General features: G+C 35.4%; 1 protein-coding gene across 1 annotated transcript in view; it reads left to right on the forward strand.

The window, feature by feature from the left end:
- The first annotated feature begins 3,332 nt into the window (after positions 1–3,332).
- Positions 3,333–25,471, forward strand: part of LOC149234388 (sodium/hydrogen exchanger 7-like) — a 418,034-nt gene continuing 395,895 nt past the window's right edge. The window contains exons 1-2 of the mRNA XM_089368256.1: positions 3,333–3,408; positions 3,508–3,600. Coding sequence (XP_089224382.1) covers positions 3,395–3,408; positions 3,508–3,600 — 107 coding nt within the window. The 5' untranslated portion in view covers positions 3,333–3,394. The remainder of the gene's footprint in view (positions 3,409–3,507; positions 3,601–25,471) is intronic.

Raw genomic sequence — 25,471 nt, forward strand, 5'->3', positions numbered from 1 at the left:
TTTCAATTTCAACCTCTATATTATGTCTTCAAGAGCATATTGTTACAAGTGTGAGCTCAAATCGAGTCTCAACACAACAGTGGCAAAACAATAGGGATTTACTTGAAATCCTCAAGTCTACAAGAGTACACAGACTCTCCTTCTTGCTCTCTGTCTTCTGCTTTCTCTTGCTCTCTCACTGCCTGACCAACTACTTCCCCTTCTCTTATGGGATGGCTTTTTAAGCCTATTGGTGCTTGTCTATTCGTCTCCCTTTTTGAGCTCTCTGGCTCCTGGCCACTGTCCGTTCAAATCCTTGTTGAACGTTAAACAATTATTGCAAAATGATCTAAGGTAGGATGGCCACCTGTTTTCCAATGGAAAGGACCAGGCGTGGGTGAAAATCCCAGAAAACACTCTTCTCTGTTTACACAGAGAAATACATAGAATACACTAAAAAATAGTGGAAAATCCGCCAAGGCCGGACTTCAAAAGATATTGAATCTGACCTATAATCCTATTGGGTCCATTGTTGCATCGCTATCGCAAGTCGCAAGTCGCAGTGCCCATATGCCATGGTTTCCTTTGTATTTCGGTTTATAACGGAAATACAAAGAAATACATAGAATACATTGAAAAACCCGACAAAAACATTTTATCGGAACTCAAATTATATCAAGTCGCATCTATAATTCCTTTCGGGTCTGGCTTTATCGCATGTTGCTTCACTTCCCTGATCTCTGATCGGCCTTATCGGCTATCGACGCATCGCTATCGGCCCATCGCATCGACGTATCACATGACCCGTAGTCCATTGGCATCACCCCTTGTGTTGTTGCGATGCGATATTGTGATGCGATAAATCACAATCGCATATCGCTTAAGCCTCAAGCCCTCAGTAAGTCCTCCTTTGTGTTATAGCGATGCGATATTGTGAGTTGATCTGGACCGTTGATATGCGCGCTCGATCAATGGTCCTTGTTAAATCGCGATTTCCATAAGGCCGCCTCCAATATACTCCGCTAGCCTCTCCCGATTGTGATATCCTGATTCAATCTGGACCATTGATCTGTCTGATCCAACAGCTCTGGTGTAGTGGCATTTGAACCTTCGATAGCTCTATTTTCCGCCATTCTTTCACTTTTTTCCCTTGTGATAGTGTTTCCGATAGTTAATATACATGAAGACTTAGAGGTTTTAGGATCCATTTTGGATCACGCTTCCATAGAGGACTTAGCTCTAGATGATTATGAAGAGTTGGTGGAGGACACAATTTTGTAGAAGAGGTATAGAACTACAAGATAGGGGAAACATCACATTTAGTAGATTGGGCTGAAAGGACAACTCTAGGAAAATGAAAATTGTACTCCAAGGAGAAGGTAGAGGAAAAATTCTCTCACCTCATTCAATAAAATATTTTGAGGACCAAAATCATCCCAAAATGGGGAGGTATGATCATAGATTAGATCATTATATTGTTTAACATCTATCTTGATGCTTTCAAATTGGAAAATTTGGAGGAATCGGCTTGTATGGTCATTGTTAGTGGCAAGTCCCAATTTGGATAATTGGGGTCTAAAACCTCATGGGGCCATTTTGAGAAATTAACCAATGATTTTTTGGTTCAAAGCTCTCCCACTTATGAACTAGACCCTATGATGTTATTCTACAATCATAGACCTTTCTAACAATGCAAGAATCATGCCAATTGGAGTTGTTATGTATAAGTTATGCTTCCCTCAATTTGACCTACCATGTTTTCCCATGATGGTACAAGTGGATGTTATGTTAGTCCCTTACTCATGCATGTGGGGACTTTGAAGAAGACTCTAGAAAGGTCAAAGTTGTAACTCTAGTTGAGAGTTGAAGGAGTCAAAGCTGGCCTCTAGTTGGTTATCAACCTATGTTAAAAATAGAGCACTAAGAGGAGAAGGGGTTCCATTATATTCGATTGTATCATGTTCCATAGTAGAGTAGAGAAACTAAGAGTGGGAGTGAGAGAGCATAACAGGGACTTGGTGTTCTATATTATCCTAATATGCCACAGGTCTCAAGTAACTCCATAGAGAGTGCCTTCTGTATTTTTCCATTCCAGAGAGAAAAGAGAGCAAAGCAGTCTCACCTTCTAGTGAGGTTTTCTCTTATAAAAGATTCTTGGAGCAAATATTTGTATTCATTTTGGATGGTGTGTGATAGTATTATTTGTGTTCTAATTTTCAGATTTTATATATTTCATGCATAAGAAAAAAATTCAATAATTAACAAATATGGAATTTAAAGGAATTTAACCTTCATTGCATAGATTTCACATTATTTTATCACAATTGTTGTGACAAACTCTTCAATAAAGTATCCATGGTAGCTTACATATCAACCACTCATGAGAAATACTCATTCATCCTTTTGTATTGTGAAAGGTGACATCTCAATGAGACATTGTACACTCAAATTATACATTTTTTAAAATCAAAATCCATTAGGTTAGCCCAAGACCTATGTCAATTATTTTGTCACCCTCTTCAAAAATTTGTGTTTCAATTGGATTGTGCTTCTTAGTTATTGATATTTTTCAAGTCATTAGGGTTTCGTGATATTTATTTTCATAAAGACTTATCATGCCACTAGGCTCTTTGTAGCCCAAGAAACAAAAAAAAACAAAAAACGACACAGAGTGCAATTCTCTAAAGTTTTAGAGCAACCACAAAGTTTCTTACACTAAAGTCTTTTCATGTGATACACATAAAATTGTGCACACAAACCAATGTATGTTAACCCTATTTTTTAAAGTGACACATTAGGACAGGTTTTAAAGGGGCACATAAAGATCAATTTCTACCATGTGTATCAAAAACTCTAAACAATTTTCCATAAGATACCCATGTTACATCAAAAACAATTCTACATTAGGTATCCATCTTGCACCCAAATTTTTTTTCCATGGGATTGGTATGACGCATATAAGAACTTGAAGCCACGTGACTTAGAAAATCTTACAACTTAAACATAAGCTTGCACTAATAAAATCCTGCAACTTAAACATAACCTTGCACTAAATTATGGATATAGGCAAGACATTTTGTGTATATTTAAAATGGTTATTTATTAACGTTTTAAAAGTTATAAAATGTATCAAAATATTTCTTCAAGTTTTCAAGGGTGACTTTATTTTGTTTCTGGTTTAGAGAAAACTTTATAATTTCTACTTTAATAATCAAAATACTGATTATTTAAAAAAACTGATTTATTTTCATTATGGGTTAGGAGGATGAAATTTAGGGAAGCATATTGCCCTGAAATTTTATTATTTATTCATTCCCATGGATGACTATTGTTGACTATTGTTTTAGATTACATTTTTCTGATCACTCCATTACAGGCTGAAACTGGAGCTGAGGTTTCTGGTGTCTTAACGGTCATGACATTAGGCATGTAAGTTGAGTATTGGTGTTAGATTTGACCAGTTGTTTGCATTTAAACCCCACAGTTATATTCCATGTTTCTTACTATTATGTTTTCATATTCTTGCAGAGTTTATGCAGCATCGAGGACAATTTTCAAGAATGAAAGTTGGCAAAGGACAACTTTCAAGAGTGAAGCTCAACAAAGCTTATATCACTTTTGGTAATTCCCTTTTTAATGTTTAAAGGATTTTATGATTTTGTTTAGCAAAATTATCATATTTATAATCTCTTGATTTGCACATTCCCAAAAAGGCATTTGTTGTGGAACCAATTATAGCATTTTAAAGAGTAGGGACTCTCTGATGGTCATATTAGTGGTTTCTTAGTGATTGTTGTAGTTGAGACTTATAAAGTTTGTAATATGATAGCCCTATTGTCAAAGGACAACTTTCAAGAGTGAAGCTCAACAAAGCTTATATCACTTTTGGTAATTCCCTTTTTAATGTTTAAAGGATTTTATGATTTTGTTTAGCAAAATTATCATATTTATAATCTCTTGATTTGCACATTCCCAAAAAGGCATTTGTTGTGGAACCAATTATAGCATTTTAAAGAGTAGGGACTCTCTGATGGTCGTATTAGTGGTTTCTTAGTGATTGTTGTAGTTGAGACTTATAAAGGTTGTAATATGATAGCCCTATTGTCAAAGGACAACTTTCAAGAGTGAAGCTCAACAAAGCTTATATCACTTTTGGTAATTCCCTTTTTAATGTTTAAAGGATTTTATGATTTTGTTTAGCAAAATTATCATATTTATAATCTCTTGATTTGCACATTCCCAAAAAGGCATTTGTTGTGGAACCAATTATAGCATTTTAAAGAGTAGGGACTCTCTGATGGTCGTATTAGTGGTTTCTTAGTGATTGTTGTAGTTAAGACTTATAAAGGTTGTAATATGATAGCCCTATTGTCAACCATAATATTACTCTGGAAGTGTCTCAATGTGACATACCACTGAGGTATATCACATTAAATGTGACATGATAACAAAGTCAACTTTATGACGCTTGTAATATTGCAATGTGATATTACATTGAAGTCAATTATATCTTCAACTTAAAATATATTTAATAAGAGAGATATAATAAAAATAATGAGTTAGTGAGTTATTTATTTTGTAGATAAGATATATATACACCTCTTACATTACCATTTATATTATAACGGATAAATTAACTTAAAAAATATGTATAAATAAAATTTAATTAAAAAAAACAGTTTACGGAATTAACATTCTCAATCGACAAGTTGTTTATGGAAGTAACACTTCTTAATCGACAAGTGTTATGAAAATAAGTGTTATGTACCAAGATATTTGAGGTTTAATTCTTCTGACTTTCTCGTGTCTGTGGAAGGGGTATACGTAGGCCAAGAAAAATTTTCAGGATGAAAGTCTATCTTAAAGTTTAGAAATTCTGGTGAATCTTACTAGTCCATAATATGCAAAGTGTAAAATGTTTGACAATATTCGTGTAAAAATATGTATATCTATAATTACTTAACAATAATCTATATAAAATTTGGTGATTTTTAAGGTAACACAATTGTAGAGTATAAATTTAAAGCGAATCATTTTTTAGAAAAAATGGAAATTGTCGAATCTTATAGTAGTCATAATCAACCTGTATCAAGGGAATATGAAAGTGACCTAATTATTAATTCCTTTTATAAAAAAATTAAAAACATTTATTTAATGATTAAATAAATAAATAAAAAATGATACTTTTAAAATAATATTAATATAATAACAATATTTTTTTAAATATAATTCATTTTATAACATTTATTTTTTGAATGCGTGATTTCTTTCATATTTTATTAAATATTTTATATTTCAAATGATTAAAATATTTACATTTTAAACTGAGATACTAATCCATCTACGCAGTTTTATTTAGTTTTCTATTATTTTAAAATATGTCCTACAAAATTTAATGATATAGTATAAGTATATTATATTTTTTTATTTTTTTTAAATAAATATAAGTATGTTTTTATTTTTTTTATATTATTCTAATATATTTTTTATAAAATTTAATTTTTTTTTCCTAAGCTCAAAGAATTCATATTACTATTAAAAATATAAATTTATAATATTGATCCGTGTTAAAAGTTTGTCATTGGGGAAATTGGACTAGTAGCATAAACATAAAACTTTAACATTGTTCTTATTATTCATGATCTTTTGAACTGACGAGACAAAAGAAGTAAAATGATTTGCAAGGAAAATACTACATGAACTAAAATACATTGTTGCATTGTTCGAAATTATACTATGAGCATGAGCATATGCCATGCAACCTTTCATTATGCTCATTTTTTTGCCTGATCTGGAAGTTGGGGTTCTCCATATGTGTTTGACGTTGAGGGATCTATGCATGTGATTCTCTTAGTCAAGGGCATGATTTTGATGTTAATGCTATCTATTTTTTCCACAAGCTCAACCATATAAATGATCATTTCCTATTGAGTGTCATCCCTTTTTGTGAGGATTATTCCCATTAGAGTTTTTGTGTGTTAGTATAGGTTGATAGTCCACATATAATTAGAAGCGTTGCCTCTGGTGGAGTTTCCTACATTTGGTATCCAATATTTTGTCTCATGGTCCATGTGTGTGTCTAGAATGAACCTTCGGGTTTGTCTGGCTTGCACCTCTACATTAGATAATTCTCTTTAGATAGCTTCATGGATGATATCCCTGTATCTTTCCATGGATTCCATGGAAGAAGATTATGCTCGGGAGCCTCGAAGAGATGGGGGACAAAATTTGGGAGAGGGGGGAGGCCCATGTTGTTCCCTTCTGCCACAATGAGAGGGCCTAACAAGAAGATGCCTAACTATATTTGGGTCAAAGAAATAAACAGATAGAGTAGTGGTGGGGGAAACAAGTGGATAGAATGAAGAACAAGCAGGGAGAGATAAAGGAGGACTTGGAGAAGGAGGGAGAAGCAAAAACAAAAGAACGAAGCAGCGAAGGATGGGCTTGGTCAAGAGGGGGGACTATACAGAGAACCAATGGTTAACAAGGAGAAAACAAAGATTCAGGGGGGGATTCAAAGAGTCGTAGGAAGAATGAAACTTTCCATATACACATGCCTTAGAAAAGGGACAGAAATTCAAATGCCAAAGAAGCCCATAAAAGATAAATAACCTGACTCAAAATGATGCAAAATCAAGATAGAATTGTAGGGCAAAAGAAAAAAAAAAATCGAAATTGTGAGAGAAGGTCCCACTATGATGAATTACGCATAAAGGTGAGAGAAACCTAGAGTTTTTGAGATGGACAAGAATGATCATATCCTTTGGCCTCTTATGCTCCATGAATTAGCATTATCAAGCTAGAGTCACCATGTTTGCTCACTCTCTTCCATGGCTAGCTTGTTATAAATTATTTGAGACATTTCTTAGTATCCAAGCCTTCATCTTCTTTTCATTTCTCTGCATGATGGGCTTTCCTTGACCTATATTCATCCATGATTAATCCCTCGTGTCCTTAAATGTGCAGACCATTACAACTTTATACCATCCCACTTTTTTGCACGCTCCAAGTATGTGCTAGTGTTAGAGAAATTAAGTTTCCAGTTTTGTTTTATCATGCACAATGGTGGGGTGGCAATGCGAGCTGCTAGGTGGAGGCAACCTACTTCCTTTTATTATTTCATGGTACAATTGTATCAAGGTTTATAAAGTGTTGTAGATGGGTATCCCCCGTGAGGATTGAAGTCTTTCTGTACTATTCTATTGCAGGTTTATTTTAGTTTTTCTAAAGTCAGTTGCATCTAGTTTGAAACCAGAACCTCAAACTTGTAGTCAAGTCTTTCATTTGCTAACTTGTTTGTAAGATTTTGTGGTTAGAAGTTGAAGAGAATATGTTTGGAATATGATCCATAGTTTCATTTGTAAGTCGAAATTTCGAGTCCAAAATAGGACCCATCATCAGGATAGAATGATTTGGAATATGATCAATAGCTTCATTTGTAAGTCAACATTTCGATTCTGAAATAGGACCCATCATCAGGACATAATGTTCTAGAATATGATCCACAGTTTCCTTTTCAAGTTGGCATTTCGAGTCCAAGACAAGACCCATCATCAAGAAAAAATGATTCAGAATATGATCCATTGTTTCATTCGATCTAGAATAAGAATCACAGTTTCAATTGTAAGTTAATGTTTTGAGTCCAAAATAGGACCCATCATCAGGATAGAATGATTTGGGATATGATCCATAACTTCATTTATAAGTCAGCGCTTTGAATCTAAAATAAGACCCATTATCAAGATAGAATGATCGAGAATATGATCCACAATTTCATTTGTAAGTCAACATTCTGAGTCCAAAATAGGACCCATCATCGAGATAGAATAATATGAAATATGATCCACAATTTCATTGGTAATTTAATGCTTTGAATCCAAAACAGGACCCATCATCAAGACATAATGATCTGGAATATGATCCATGGTTTCATTTGTAAGTCGACGTTTTGAGTCCAAAACAAGACCCATTTCTACGAAATATTGATCTAGAAGATGATCCATAGTGTAAATGTTTCAAGTCTAAAACATGACCCATCATCATAACATAATGATCTGGAATAGGATCCACAGTTTCAATTCTAAGTCAATATTTTGAGTCTAAAAAAGGACCCATCATCAGGAAAGAATGATCTGGAATATGATCCACAGTTTCATTTCAAGTCGATGTTTCAGGTCCAAAACAAGACCCATTAATAGGAAAAAATGATCCAGAATATCATCCACATTTCCATTGTAAGTCAATGTTTCATGTCCAAAACAAGACCATCATTAGGACATAATGATCTGGAATATGATCCATAGTTTCTTTTGTAAGTTGATGTTTCAAGTCCAAAATGGGACTCGTCATTAGGACAGACTGACCGAAATGTGATCCAAAGTTTCATTTGTAAGGAAATGTTTCAAGTCAAATACAAGACACATCATCAAGAAAAAATGATCCAAAACATGATCCGTAGTTTCAAGTCCAAAATAAGACCCATCATCAGGAAAAAATGATCCAGAATATGATCCACAATTTCATTTGTAAGTCAACATTTCAAGTCCAAAACAAGACCCATCATCAGGACCAAATGATTTGAAATATGATCCACAATTTCATTTGTAAGTTAAAGTTTCAAGTCCAAAACATGACCCATCATTAAGAAAGAATGATGTGGAATATGATCCATAGTTTCATTTGTAATTCAATGTTTCAAGTCCAAAATAGGACTCATCATTACGAGAGAATTATTTGGAACATGATCCATAATTTCATTTGTATGTTTACATTTTGAGTCCAAAATAGGACCCACCATTAGGACAGAATGTGTTGAAATGTGGCAACAAGAATATTCCAATTTTAATTTGTCCTTGAATTAAAATTGAGAATTAAAAGTCGAATTTAGTCTCACAAGCTGCTTGAAAAATAATTAATTAATTCATTATGGATTAATTAGTTGGAGAAATTCAAGTTAGAAGTATTTCTAGAGTCATGCAAAAGTTATCCCTTAAATTAAGGAGATAGGATTGAGTTATATTTGAGTTGTAATTAGTTAGCTCAGTTAATTGAGTTATGTCCAGTTAAATTAGTTCCAAACAATTTGAGGAACAAATTGTGAGTTCGGTTAGTTAATGCATGCATGCATCAAACTAGTGTACTCCAAATAACTGAAGATTCTCTCATAAATAACTCACGCATTTCTATTTAGAGAAATACCCAGTTGAGATTAACTACAGGGAAAGTGTACTATTAGTTGGAAGAGTTTTCCTAAAAAGGAAACTCATACATGCAGAAGGAATAAGGTTCCTTGAGGATTGCGTAGTTTTACAGGGTGTGAGATCAATGTGAGTGATCAGTGTTACACTTGGTAACATTAGGATCACCCAAGAGAAACACCGCAAGGAAATAGGAGGCTTGGAGGGCTGAGGAGAAGGTTTGTGAGAATCCTTGTTTGCCTATGAGCATCCAGGAAAATTGTACTGAGAGCTAGCTAGCTGTGAGAGCTAAGGCTTTGTGTAATCTTGATGTATTTCCACCTTGTATGATAATACAAATAGTGGGGTTTTTAGTTGAGGCTTTCCCCTGAGTATTTTCTGTGTTTCATGTGCATTGATTCTTCTTCTGGTTATATGTGTTCCGTTTGATCTTGCTCAAATCTATTAAGCTTCCGCAAGTTTGATTGTAGAAGTAGATTAAGTATTTTGCTTTAGTTATATTGCATAATCAGGTTAATCCATAGTTAGAATTTCTACATGGCATCAGAGAAAAGGTGATCGAAGCTATGAACAGTATACTAGGAAGGAAAATTCGAAGTTTGAAGTTCTTGGTTGCAGGTACAAATCGAATTCATCTCATACTTCAGGTTGGTCAATGGCATTCTATGGCTTAAGACTCGAGTATGCCTTGGATGGAAGCTCGAATTACATAGCATGGAAAGATCGCATGGAGGTTGTATTAGAAGACAATAGCTTGAAGTATTTCATTGATCGAGAAATCCCAAAGCTAGCTTCAAATAATGCACAAGAGTTGGCTGAGTGGAAGAAGTGTGTGGCAAGGGCGAGACGGATCATCCTTGACAGAGTTTGAGACCATATTGTCTCGAGTCTCCATGGGAAGGATACTCCATATTTAATGTGGAAGACATTGAAGGACCTCTACTAGAACAGTAGCGACTAGAGGAAACTAGCGCTCAAGGATAAGCTTTGGAGAATCAAGATGGAGAACGGCGATACTATTTCCACATATCTGAACAAGCTCACCACCTGTAGAGATGAGCTTGGAAGCGTGGGAATAACTACTGTTGATGAAGATATGGTGAGCCTCACTCTCCTCAGCCTTCCAAAGAGCTGGAATAGTTACCAGGACTCCGTGAATGGAAGGGAGAAACTACGGGATTGGGAACGACTGTGGTTGGATCTCATGCAGGAGGAGATCAAGAGGAGCACACGAGATGGTTCTTCATCCAAGTATGATGAAGAAAATCTTGCCTTAGCAAGTAAGGCAAGGAAAGGGAAAGGGAAGGCTTCCCATTCCAAATCGAATTCTTCTCATGGAGGGAAGAAGATTGACAAATCTAAAGTGAGATGCTTTAATTGTCATGAGGTGGGCCATTATGCAACTAATTTCCCATTGAAGAAATCCAAGAAGGGATCCTTGAAAAGATCAGAATGTGAGGCATTAGCCTCTCAGTTCGAATTGGATTTTACCCTCATCACATGTATGGTTTCATCGATGGTGGGTTGTGTTTGGTATCTTGAAAGTGGAGCCTCATTCCACATGACTAGTGATAAAAGTTTATTCAGTACCTTGGAGGAGAAAGACCTCAAGATGCGCATAGATATGGGTGACGATGGGAAGTATAGTGTTTCAGGAGTGGGCACGGTTGCTTTTCAGAGGGAGCATGGATCTCCTCTCACCTTGACAGATGTGAAGTATGTGCCTGGACTGATGAAGAACTTGGTATCGGTCACGATGTTGGAGGACAAAGGCTACGATGTTGTCTTCAGTAAAGGAAAGGCATTCCTGAGACACATATCCATGGGTCAGACCAAGAGGATTAGGATTCGAGTGAAGAATATCTATAAACTAGAGGTAGATGAATCTGCTGCATTGAGTTCGAAAGCAGAATTGGTGCAAAGCCAAGACATTGGCAAGTTATGGCATAGGTGGTTGGGCCACTTGCATCATGGGGCCTTGAAGATAATGCAGCAGATCTCTACCAGACTTCCCAAAGGTAAACTTGAGAAAATGGACACGTGCAAAGGTTGTACCTTGGGAAGTATGCCAAGTATTCCTTTCATGATCGAGACAGTCAAGCTGAAGCAATCTTAGAGCGAGTTCATACTGATTTGTGTGGACCATTATCGACAGCATCCACCATGAAGAAAAGGTATTATGTGACTTTCATTGATGGTTTTTCTCATAAACGTTAGATTTATTTCATGCAGAAGAAGGACCAAACCTTCTCAAAGTTTTGTTAGTTCAAAGCTTTGGTTGAGAAAGAGTCAGGGAAGAAGATCAAGGCCTTGAGAAGTGACAATGGTGGAGAGTATGTCTCTCAAGAGCTTAAGGACTTCTGTGAAGTGGAAGGAATTAAACGGGAATTGATGGCACCTCATAACCCACAGCAGAATGGGGTGGCCGAGAGGAAGAACAAAAGAATTGTGGGGGCAGCTCGGCTGACGTTACATGACCAAGGCCTACCACTTCATTTGTGGGCTAAGGCATGCAACATAGCGGTCTATTTGCAGAATAGAAGCCCGCATCGCATACTTTAGATGAAGACACTAGAACAAGATTTCTCCAGGAAGAGACTAGATGTGGGTCACTTTAGGATCTTTGGCTCATCAGTATATTTCCATGTGACCAAGGATGCCCGGAAGAAACTTGAGCAGAAAGCAGAGTTGGGGATACTTGTGGAGTACACTGATACACCTCACAACTATCAGGTGTACTTGCCTACCAGTCAGAGGACAGTGGTTCGTAGAGATCTCAAGTTTTATGAGCAAAAAGCCATGCGAGTTTCCCTTGAGAGGGAGCTCCAACTATAGTCTGTGGAGGAAATTTTGGTTCCTAAGGAGGAGGAGCCTCAGACTAATGTGTAGCAGCCGCATGCAGAGGTTCTAGGAGTGGAGACATCCACTCAAGCAGAGTCTTCCAAAGATGGAAGGAAGTGCACAAGAGAAGCTGATAGATTGTTGTTGGATACGAGAGAGAATGTGGGAGAACCATCTTCTCAGCGTAGACAGAGGAGGTCACCTAATAGGTACACTGGATACATGGCCCTTGTTGGGGAATGTATTGAGATTGAGCCATCTTCCTTTGAGGAAGCAATGGAACAGCTGATTTGCGTTGATGCTATGGTGGAGGAGTGTGACTCCATAGTTCAGAACAATGTTTGGGATGTGGTTCCAAGACCAGAGAACAAGTTAGTTGTCAGTTTCTGTTGGCTTTACAAGGTAAAGCAAGCTACTGATGGTAGTGTGGAGAAACATAAGGCAAGATTTGTTTCCCATGGTTTCTCACAGGTCGAGGGGATCGACTATGATGAGACTTTTGCTCTTGCCACAAGGTACTCATCTATCAGATCGATGTTTGCAATATCAGCACAGATGGGTTGGAAGATCCATCAGATGGATGTGAAGACTGCATTCCTCAATGGCAAGATTGAGGAAGAGGTGTACATAGAGCAGTCGAAAGGTTTTGAGACCTTTGATCATGAGTCGCATGTGTGTCGACTCAAGAGAGCTTTGTACAAGCTGAAGCAAGCACCTCATGCTTGGTACACTAGGATCGACAACTACTTCACCGGGTTGGGCTTCACAAAGAGTGAAGCGGATGCGAACCTATATCACATCATTGTGAAAGGTAAGCCATTGATCATTGTTCTTTATGTTGATGATCTCATATTAACAGGTGATGATCAGTTGATCATGTCTTGCAAGGAGGACCTTGCAAGAGAATTCGAGATGAAAGACATGGGTCTCATGCACTACTTCCTTAGCATGGAAGTGTGGTAGAAGGATGGGGAGTTGTTTGTGTCTCAGGGAAAGTATGCCAATGAGATACTCAGGAGATTCCACATGCAGAAGTGCAAGCCCATGCAGACTCCTCTAGTAGGTAACTGAGGAAGGAGTATGCTACTTTAGGATAAGTAGTAGAAGCTATTGTGTATAGGCAGCATGTGGGTTCAATAATATACTTAGTGAACACACGACCAGATTTGTGTTATGCGGTGAACCAGCTGAGTCAAGCTATGGTTCAACCTACCAAGATGTTTTGGAAGGCAGCTAAACATGTTTTGAGATACCTCAGAGGCACATCTCAGTCTGGATTATGGTACAGACAGACAGAGGGAGTGAATCTACAGGGCTTCACTGATGTAGATTGGGCAGGGAGTCCATTAGATCAGAAGAGCACATCAGGAGGAATTTTCAACCTTGGTTCAGCTACAGTTTCTTGGTACAGTAGGAAATAGAGGTCGGTTGCACTCAGTGCAGCAGAGGTTAAATACATGGCTGCAAGTCAGGCAACATGTGAGGCCATCTGGATGCAGAAAATTCTAGTTGGTTTGTTTGATTAGAGGATGGATCCAACTGTGATATATTGTGATAATCAGAGTTGTATCAAACTCTTTGAGAATCCAGTATTTCATGACAGGTCCAAGCACATCGAAATTCAGTATCATCATCTCAGAGACTATGTGGCGAGGAGGATCATGTTGTTGCAGTATATTTCGACCAAGGAGCAAGATGCTGACATTTTGACTAAGGCATTATCAAAGTGTAAATTCGAGTTCCATAGAGACAGGATAGGGGTGGAAGATAATTTGTTTCTTGTTGAGAGGGAGTGTTTAAATGTGTCAACAAGAATATTCCAATTTTAATTTGTCCTTGAATTAAAATTCGAATTTAGTTTCACCATCTGCTTGAAAAATAATTAATTCATTCATTATGGATTAATTAGTTGGAGAAATTCAAGTTAGAAGTCTTTCTGAAGTCATGCAACAGTTATCCCTTAAACTAAGGAGATAATATTGAGTTATATTTGAGTTGTAATTAGTTAGCTCAGTTAATTGAGTTATGTCCATTTAAATTAGTTCCAAACAGTTTGAGGAACAAATTGTGAGTTCAGTCAGTTAATGCATGCATGCATCAAACTAGTGTACTCCAGATAACTGAAGATTCTCTCATAAATAACTCATGCATGTCTATTTAGAGAAAGACCCAGTTGAGATTAAAGACAGGGACGGTGTACTATCAGTTGGAAGAATTTTCCTATAAAGGAAACTCATCCATGCAGAAGGAATAAAATTCCTTGAGGATTGCGCAGTTTTACAGGGTGTGAGATCAGTGTTACACTTGGTAATAGTAGGATCACCCAAGAGAAACACCGCAAGGAAATAGGAGGTTTGGAGGGCTAAGGAGAAGGTTTTTGAGAAGCCTTGTTTGCTTGTGAGCATCCAGGAGGATTGCACTGAGAGCTAGCTAGCTATGAGAGCTAAGGCTTTGTGTAATCTTGATGTATTTCCACCTTGTATGATAATACAGATAGTGGGGTTTTTAGTTGAGGCTTTCCCATGAGTATTTTATGTGTTTCATGTGCATTGATTCTTCTTCTAATTATATGTGTTTCGCTTGATCTTGCTCAAATCTATTAAGCTTCCGCAAGTTTGATTGTAGAAGTAGATTAAGTATTTTTCTTTAGTTATATTGCATAATCAGGTTAATCTACAGTCATAATTTCTATAGAATGATCTGAAATATTATCCGCATTTTCATTTGTAAGTTGATTTTTTTATTGTACATGGGGTCTTGCATAGACAGTGATGAGGTGCATTGTCAAGGCACTCCTAGATGTTAAGTCATTGGTTCAATTCCTCACCCTATTCGGGTGTTATTCTTGGTCATGACCATTCTCTAGCCTCATCATTTATGAACTTACAAAAAAATGATGTTTCAATTATAAGACCAATCATTGGGACAAAATTATTTGAAATATGATCCACAATTTCATTTGTAAGTCAACTTTTTGAGTCCAAAACATGACCGATCATCAAGACAGAATGATCTGGAATATGACCCACAATTTCATTTTTAAGTCGACGTTTCATTTGTAATTTGTTTGATAGTTTATTGCCACTTTTTAGGATATGTTGGGAAATGATTACATTGAAATTTGTAGTTTTCCCAACTATTTTTTCTAGGCTAGCTAATAGTCTCCATTGTTTGTTACTTTGGTCGGGTTGGATCCACTTTGGATTTTCTTGATCATTTTGATAATTTTTTTAGAATCCTCTGCTAATATGAGTCTTTCTATGTTTATCCTATTGGATATTTTAAACATTTCTCAACAACATATAATTATATTGCAATGTTGGTATCATAGCTAAGGGCTCTAGCATATACATGTTGTATTTTACCCTACTTATTCCAAAATACTCCTCCATAGTTGGCTGGTCCAGGGTTGCCTTTAGAGGCTACATCAAAGTTTAATTTGACGAATCCATGTGGTAGGGGTTGTCACTACTTGAGGTTTTCTTGGCCACGAGGGTTGATGTGGGGTTAGTTTTTTGTAATTAACTAGTGCAGTCCCATGAGTCTGAATATAGTTGATTCTCATACCTTACATTACTAGTTTTGAGTGGTCCACGGGTAGACTAGAATTATTCCTTGACATTCTTCATCATAATTGTTTTCCATACCTAGTTTAGCTGTTATTTTTTATTTTTGAATATTCTTTTATTGTGTTCTTTCCATATTTCCTAGATTATGAATCTCGGGAAAAGCCATCAGACTCTAATGATAATCTTGTTCTTGAATGGTGCATGTATCCATTATTCAAGTGTGGATTTTATGCTAGTTGTGTTCTTGTCATTTTTCCTAGAGATGATAGTCATTTTGTCCCATATTTCCGAGGCAAATTGATAGTCATTAAATATATGTGTTTTGGTTTCTATATATGAGCAGCATAGATGGCATTGTTCTAGACCTTGGAAGCCTCTTTTTGGAGTTTATCCCACATTAGTGTTTTAGTTTTTAATAAAATCCATATGAATATTGTTATTTTTGGCCATGGTTGCGCTTGCCATAATATTTTCCATTCCTTTTCCTCATTTTGATCTTTTGTACCTACAAGTATGTTATATGCTTCTTTGAGATTGAAATTACCTTTGTGATTTTTCCCCCATCAAATATTGTTATCCCCATTGATAATTTTAGTTTTTTTGAGTCTCAATTGCTTTTTCCAAAACTTGATGTCAAGCCACGTCATTTTTTGGGAGACTTTGTCTTATTTTTTCCCATTGTCTCCATTGATTTTGTTCTATTGGTTGGTTCCAATATTGTTTGACTAGAATTTTTCCTTCTTGTTGTGGCTTCGATTTGATGTTTATTATGACTTTTTTTTGTTCTAGCTTTGGCTACTATTCCCAGGTGTCTTCCCAAAATAGTGCAAGGTTCCCACTACGAATTTCCCAAAAGTTGGGTTCCTCTATGAGATGCTTGTTGCTCTAGGCTTGGTTCCATAGGTATAATCCTTTTATATGTCCATGCAATTATATAACTTAATTATTGTTATTCTTAGGGACATATTTATTTTTCCAAATTTTGTGCCACAAATCTTATGGATTTTTAATCCATCTCCACCAAGTTTTTTGATCAGGTGCTTAGTATTTAGCTCAAAAATAAAAGTTCGTATATTGGCTCGAAACTTGAACGACCACGTCTGTCTCGGAAAAATGATCCTAACACAACTCATTTCATTGAAAACCGATTTCGTATAAGCAAGCTATTATGTTCTGATCGCTTTGCTAAATAGGCGAAATTTGCAAAAAAAATGTCGAAGCTGAAGTGGCAAGTGACTAGCCATGGTCAGTGTTGGTCAACAGTGAACTAGGGATGGACAAGTGTCGTCATTTGGTTGGATTGTACTAGTGATTGGTTGGCGCGTCCTTATTGGTGCATTTCTGGGCCAATAGAAGAATTCCATGTGGCAAGCCTGGAGGCCGCCACTAGGGATGGACAAGTGTCATCATTTGGTTGGTTTGTATAAGTGATTGGCTGGCATGTTCTTATTGGTGCATTTCTGGGCCAATAGAAGAATGCCACGTGGCAAGCCCAGAGGCCGCCACATGGCACCTCCAAAGGGTCGAGTTGGATGTATATGTTTGAACAAGAGTTATTGGTAGAATTCGGGGTTGAACCCATGACCTACCGCATATAAACCTCATGCCTTAACCATATGCTCTACACAATGTTTCTTAACCATAATGTTTGCGGTGTATATTTAATGTGTAAACATTTGAAATTTGGCGGTTAGGGGAGGGCCAGTCCATAGGCTAGCCCTCCTCCCATGTGAACACAATACCACAAACCTCCACGGTCATGGTAACTCTGGTGGCTCCAACCAAACAATTATGAAAACTGTTAGCATGTGAACGCAAACCATAATGCCTAATGGGTAGTCGTTCGACAGTTATGGCCAACGGTTAATGTGATGGTTAACGGTTTCACATGTGAACGAGGCCATAACCCCAACGGTCAAGGAAACGGACTCCCCCAAAACTGTGACATTAACCACCACATGTGAACAATTTACCAAAGCGCCGGAGGTTACGGTGTTGTTAGCGCTAATCTAGTTTTGAATTAATTAAGCGCAGTTAAGCCTTAATTAGCTACAGTTTAAACTGGTGGTAAATTCGGCAATGCCCCCAAATTCAGTCCTACCACCAAATTTAGCAGCATTAACTAGAGAAGTTCCAGAATTAGATGAAAAAATGTAGAAAAATACTGACTAAGCCCTAGAGAAGTCAATTTTCAACCAAATTGAGCTCAGAAAAAGGTGCTCTTGGCTAATTTGGACATTATGAACACATTGGTGCAGGTATCAGGAGCCATAGAGATTTGTCAACAACATTTTTTCCACATTGAGCTAATATAGAGGCCCAAGCCATGGAAGTTGGACCAAGTAGATGTAGTCCAGGAGGGGTGAACTCCTTCATCAAAACATTGTGTTAATGTGTCTCTTTGATGGTTTGTTGTACTCTGAATATTTGTTGTCTAGTATTGTTTTCTAGTAGCTATTTTGCTCATGAATGTCTTTTTAAACTTAAGGAAATTTACCTGACTGTATGCACAAATAGCTAATGAGACCTCAGCACAAGAAGCAATAAGCATGCACATGTTTATAAATCTCTAATTTTCATTAGCACAACAAAACTAATCATACAAAAACAGATAATTTTTTCTCCCATTGCATGGCTTAATATTTACGGATATTTGACCCGTAGCCATCATATCGATTTAGGTTTGCATAATTTTTCCCATGCAACCAATGCCCATTTTTTCTCTTGTTTGGCCCCTCCCCCTAGGAAGGATCTTTCAATGGATTGAATTTTGTGGAGGGCAGATGCAGGAATTGCAAGACTGGATATGTCATATAAGGTAATGGCTTAGAGAACATATTTAAAAAGGGTGAGTATGATAGCCAAATTAAGGACTCTGAAGGTCCAACAAGTAAGTTTGTTCTTCGGTTTAGCAAAAGGTCTTCCCATCCTTTAAGTTTTACTCTCAAGGGATTTCTTACAAGGGAGACACCAAGGTATTTGGATGGAAGGGAGCTTCACTTAATGCCAACATGGAGATATTGGTTTGGAAAAGAATGAGGTTTCTAAAGAAAAGGATTTCTGATTTAGCTAAATTAACATTACTTACAAATGCATTAGCAAAGTCTAAGAGAACTACTTTGAAATTTTAAGCTTCTTTGGTGGAGGGTTTTCCCATAAGAAGAGTTTTGTTTACAAATTACTAATGGGTGGAAGGAGGAAATTAGGAGGTATTTGAGGGAGTGAAAAGAAGTTTCATAGGTAATTAACATTTCAAGACCTTCTACCATTTGATGGAAGATGTAAGGAGAGAGAGGGTCACCTTGTTTGATACCTTGTGAGGGAAAGAAGGTGGGTGAGGGTGATCCATTAACAAGGATGGAAAAGAAAGCTTTGGAAATGACATTCATAACCCATGAGATCTAGGACTCTACAAATCCATAGGATTTTAGCATATGAGTTATGTATTTCCAGCTCATTTTATCAAAATATTTTGACATATCCAATTTTATGATCATGTCAGGAGTTTTGTTGGAAAAGAGGGAGTGTATTTTTTAATGAGTAGTAATTATGTTATCTAGAATTTTCCTTTCTTCCACATATGCCATTTTTCTTGAGAGGTTATGAGGGGATTAAGAGGCTTGAGTCTATTGGCTATGATATTAGAGATTATCTTATAGATGACATTACAGGGGACGATGGGCCTAAAGTCAGTAGGGGCTTCCACTTAAGTACCCTTAGGTATGTGGGTTATGAAGGTGGAATATATAGTTGTAAGTAACGATGTCGATCTTCTGGAGTCCTATGCTAATTGAATCACATCCTTTCCTATCATATCTCAACATTCTTGAAATAACTCTACTATGAAGCCATCTGGTCTTGGCAATTTATTCTTGGGCATATCCATAACTATTTCCTCTACTTCTTCAATGTGTGATTTTCCTCGTCAACATCTCATTATGTCTTGGGTTATGATGTTTGGGATATGAGCAATTATTTTCCTTATCGCATGACTCCTATATCTTATGGGTTCTGTCAGTAAATTTCAAAAGTGATGATGGAGTTCTTAGGTTATTTTTCCATGCCCTTCCAGTTTTTTATTTTAATCATTTGTGAGATTGATGATCCTGTTTATTTTCTTGTGCTGAATCATGGAACTATGGAAAAAATATTCATTTCTTTATCCCTCTTTTAGCCATTGAACTATGGAAATTTTTCTCCATAGAATTTCTTCTTGTTGCAGTCTTTCTTCCAGTTACATTTGTATGCTTGTTTATTTCATTTCTAGTTCCTCAACTCTTCATTTTTCTATGATTTCCTGTTGGACTATCTTCATTTCTTGTTCCAACCTTACTTTTCTCTCTTGTACGCTGCAAAATTCTTGAATATTCCATGCTTTGAGTTTTTGTTTTATGGTTTTCAGCTTCTACTGTAATTTATACATGGTGTTTCCTTCTATTACATCTGCTTCTTTCCAACATTTTTCAATATTGTTTTTGAAGGTAAGATGTCTCATTCAAAGAAAAAGGGTTTATTTTTTGGTATCCCAGCCCAATATATAAACAATTGTATGTTCCAATGGTCTAAGCCATGGTAGGGTAGAATAGTTTCTTGGAAAATCAATCCGATAGGAGGAGGCTATCTGAGATTATCTCTCTAGTCGGGATTCTACTTGTGAAACTCCTCCCCTTTTGTTGTTTCAGGTAAAGGTGATATTACTGGTTTCTAGGTCCATAAGTTTTGAGGATTGCAGGAACTCCATAAAGAGTTTTCATTCCTCATCTAACTTTCTAGTGCCCCCCATTTTCTCTTGTAAATATTTAATCAAGTTGAAATATCCTCTTATAATCCACTAATGATCTTTAATAGTGTTTGCTAGGTTTCAATGTTTGTCTATGAAACGATTTTTTCTTTGGGAAGAGTAGGGCCATGGACATTGGTTATGGATCCCTTTTGCTCGATCGTAGCAGTTAGAATTGGGTTATGATGATCTTTTCGGTGGATATATATTTTTGCATGGTTATGCTATCAGGGTTCTACAACATGGCTATACCTCTTGAGGCTTCATTGGTGTCACTGGCTATGATTTGATAATTTTTCCACATGGTTGTGGAAATATTTTGGAGGGTATTAATGGAACATTTTGTCTCTGGTAGCATGACTATATTAAGGTTTTCTATTTTTATATGTCTCTTTAGGAATGTTTGTTTTGATTTTCCATTGAGACCCTATATGTTCCATGATGTAATTTTTATGGAGGCTGAGATTGGGAAGACTGAAATGTCTCCTTCATTGGCCCAACTCTTATGGAATGTACAACATAGTCCCCCATTTCCTATCTTAGCTAATTATTACTTTTCCTACCTCTTTTTTTATCTTCCATTTCTCTCTTTAGATGCTCTTTTTTTATGTTACTTTCAACCCCTAAAGAAGAATAGATGAGTTTTAAGTTATTACCTGAAATTTTCTTTCTTTCTCTTCTTTGATTTTTGAAGTAGACCCTTATTATCAATTGCACCTATTCTTCTGATATGTTGACTAGTTCTTTTGTTTTCCACTCATGTGCTATTTTTTGCAGGTCCATATTTTTAAGTTTTGGACCTTCTAGTTCTTAATTTTTATTAAATCATTTCCACATCTTCTATGCTACTTTTGTTTTAGTTCTGCTTCTTGATTCTCTTCTTGTTCTTATTCGTGGGTACTCTCTAGATCCAACCCTTTCTTCCCAATTTCTACTTGATATTCTTCTTGGTGTTGTTGATTTTCTTCTTCCATTTGGAAGGTTGAGTATTTGTTGTTGTTTTCTTCCTTCAATGTTGAGGGATCCATTGCTCTTTTCCCTGCTTCCTTTTTCCTATTAGACACTTAAAAGGTGAATTATTCTTCATCTTCCTATTTCTCTACCTTTTTTTCTTTAATGTTTGATTTTGGGGGAATTCCCTAAATATATCTCCATTTTCATGACATTTTCGACATCATCATGATGGTTTATTTTAATGCTTTCTCTTATGGATTTAGCTAGATCCAAATACATGCATAATATAGAATATGGCATATATCTACCATTCTAGTGGTTTCTAAACTCATGATGAAGAATTTGATGGAATCTCCTATGCCCTCCAGGATGTTTGGTTCTGAAAATCACTACAATAGAGAGTAAAGTTGCAACCATATTGGGGTTGAGTTGAAATCCTCCTTATTAGTGCTAAATATTTCAATCTAGGGTTTCATATATATCCCTACGGAATTAAGGAAGTAAGGTCCTCCTTGGAATATTCTATCTCTATCTTTGACATTGTTGAAGAGAACTACGAAGAAGCCCATCGAACCAAGTTTTTGTTCCATATCCCCATTTATTTGCCATTGTTTCTGAATCCAACCTAGGAGGATTCTCTCTGAGGGCCATATGCCCATGGACTTGCAAATTAATGCATGGGCCTTCACATATTGTAATTTCTCCCCACTTTGTTTGATATGATTTCATAGATTAGGGCTTTTCGTTGTTTGTGGGAGGCAAGTGCTTCTGCTTCTTGGAAGTTTAACTTGTTGATTTTCTATACTTGCTTCATTTTTTCCTTCCCCCCCATTCCTTTATAGTTATTGAAGGCTTTTTATTATTCCTCATATGAGTGGGGTCGTCGAGTCTTTGATTTTCCTGCTTGAGATTTCTTCTTGTTACAATGTCGTTGAAGGAGCGATTATTGCTTTCCACCCATGGGGTGCCATCTGCATTCAATAATGATGCATTCTCGAGAAACCCTAGAAGAGGTTAACACTTTGAATCTCTTCCCTTATATATCCTAACCCTCTACTCTTACATTGTAAAATATGAATAATAATAATAATAATAATAATAATTTAATTGTAATGGTATAATCAAATTACATATTATTAGTGTATGTGATTATTTTATTTTAAAATAAAATAAAAAATATTTTAAATAGAAATTTGATTATTAAAATTTATTAAAATGTATATATTCCATCCTTTTAGGTTTGAACTTAAAATCTTTTAAGAATAAACATATATTTTAAATTATTAAACATTTAAAAAATATATTATATCTAAAATAAATTAATGGTACCTTGTCTTTATAAATAAAATATTTATAATCATGTCATATATCTAATTTGATTCAAATGTAATTCTTCATAAACTAATTAAAAATTTGTTCATAAGGCATAAGTTTCTGGTAAAGACTAGCAACCATATAAATTAAATGGATTGTAAATATCGATAGGAATCCATCCATAATAAACATTTACTATGCGATACATTTCACATTGTTAAAATTTAAAAAATCTTTAAAAATCACTAAATTATAACATTAATTTAAACGATTATATTATTATTATTAAATAATAAAAAGAATTAATATATAAGCGAAACATATATAAATTTAAAATAAAATGTGGAACGAGATTCTTAACCATGAATATTTAACCCCACTTTACCGTGGATATTCTTAATTTGTAAATAAGCTTTGTTACAATACCATGGAAAAATAACATGGCATATCAATACCACATGCCTAAAAAACCATAACTTCATTCATGTGACACTTGTTGATATCTCATTTTTTGTATTAATCAATTTAATTAAAACGGAAAAATGGCATAACTACTTTGGAGATAAATCTCAACCTTTAATTTGTGTATAATATTATGAATATTCTAGAAAAATTTGTGGAGGTTAAAGCACAACCACCTAACTTTTTTTTAACCCAGAGGAATGACAACTTGGTCAAAATCATACTTGTGTGACACAGAGTACCTCTAGGGCCTACAACTTTTCCTCCTCTCCGTAGACAAGGTCACAAATGTGGGATTGCACGTTGGACCTCTTATTTTACATTATTTCACATCACTTCTATCACCAATTGAGTTTCCACCTAGGACTAAATCTCTACCATTTACTTAATAATTTTAATAATTAAATTAAAATTGTGAAATACCTATTCCACAATAAACATGTTTATTGAGGTAATAATGTATATTTGTAAAGTATCCCACAAAATTAAGGAAAAATCAAATAACAATTATGTTGCAAAACTTATTGTATTAATACTTATTAAGTTATATATATATATATATATCTATCAAAAAGTCAGAAAAAATAAATAAAAATAAAAAAAAACTAATTAATTAATTAAATAAATAAATAAATAAAAATTATTTGAGTGGGAAACTATAAAACTATGTAGTCATACGAATAGACCCAAGTGTAAAAGGCGCACTTCTAATTTTTGATAGAAAGAGAGTTTGAAAATTGAAAATTATAGTTATCTATATATGTGATTTTGTGATCCATTTATATATACATAAGTTAAATTTCACTTATGTTTTTAGTTTTTTCTTATTAACTTATGAGGTGTAGATCAATTAGTTTGTGTGGGGTTTAGTTCTTATACGGCTTATGTTTACACATCATAGGAGGGGCTAAAGGTGGTAGAAACTTAAGGGGGAAATAGACTATCCAAAGGGAATTCAAACTCCATCTATTCTTGCACAACCCTAATGACAACTTCACAACGGTGGGCATATCATATTTCTATTCAATATTGGGGTTTCCCCTAGCCTAGGATTTGTTATGATGGTAAGTTCTAGGTTGGCATCTCAAGTGGTTGGGAGCGCAATTTGTTCTACCATCCACCCAAGTTCAATTCCAAGGGACATGTTTGTCCCATTGCGATACTACTTGAAGAGTAGGTGCCCCAATGCATGAGATGTCTCTACTTTTTTAAGTCATACGTTATTGGTGTATTTGGATTGTGGGTTATTAGATATACTATTTGTGTTATAGTGGCATTCGATCATTAGATATACTCTTGGTGTTATAGTGGTAGCCAAAATATTTGATCATGAGCCTCCTCCAACTTACATGGGGCCTAGGATTTGTTTCAATGATTTATAATGAAAATAAAAAATAAATTTTCTATAATCTATACCAAATTCTTAGAAATATGAATATTTTTTACAAAAATATCATCAAACATTTTTATGGTTGGTATTTTAATAGTCAATAAGAGTCACCAAGGTTTCTACACTTTAAGATAAGTATGTAAGGGTGTTTAAAATTTTCCCTAGTCAACCATAACCAATATGGTCAACCATTACCATAGTTAAACATAGTTAAATATAGTCAATATAATCAACCATTGCTAATAGCATCATCAGTTGTGTGAAGGGTTGAACATAATCAACAAGGTCAACCAAAGTAAGCCATATCCAACCATGGGAAACAAGGAAAATTCATTCTCAATAATGGGCAACCAGGTTAACAGGGTCAGCCATAGTTAAGTTAATCGACCATAGCCAATCATGGTTATTAATGTGCATAGTCAATGATAGTGAACCATACTCAACATTGTCAACCATTCAATAATCAATCAAGATCAACTATAACCATAGTAACTATAGTCAATATAATCAATCATGGTCTTTAAATACAAGGTTGACTCTAAAAAAATGTACCTTGTCTAACATTTGGTAATTCCTTAAGTTTATTCTAAGTTATATCCATGTAGTTCATATTTTCTTTGTTCATGGTTCTTTCTTTTTCTCTTTTTTTTTTTTTTTTTTCAGAATTTCTCAATTTTTTTCAAAAGTCAAGTGGTAACACCACTTCCCCTTTTTATCCTCTTAACACAACAAGAACATAATAATAAATTAGGAAAAAAAACATTTCACACATTTTAATACCAATCTTATAAATTGTACATATCATCTTGCTAATGAAATTATCAACACAAAGCCAATGAATAGAAGGAAAGTTGCGTTAATCATCGAACCATAGAAAAGCATCTAGAAAAACCATGCAAGTTTCACAATAATAATAGGTATAAGTATTGTAAAATTATTCAAAGTTACAAAGCTACAAAGCCTTAATAGTCTAATGGGTTAGCTC

Source organism: Pinus tabuliformis, chromosome 8, assembly GCF_031772625.1.
Source record: "Pinus tabuliformis cultivar Carrire ecotype Pingquan chromosome 8, CPIR1, whole genome shotgun sequence".
Classification (NCBI taxonomy): Eukaryota; Viridiplantae; Streptophyta; class Pinopsida; order Pinales; family Pinaceae; genus Pinus; species Pinus tabuliformis.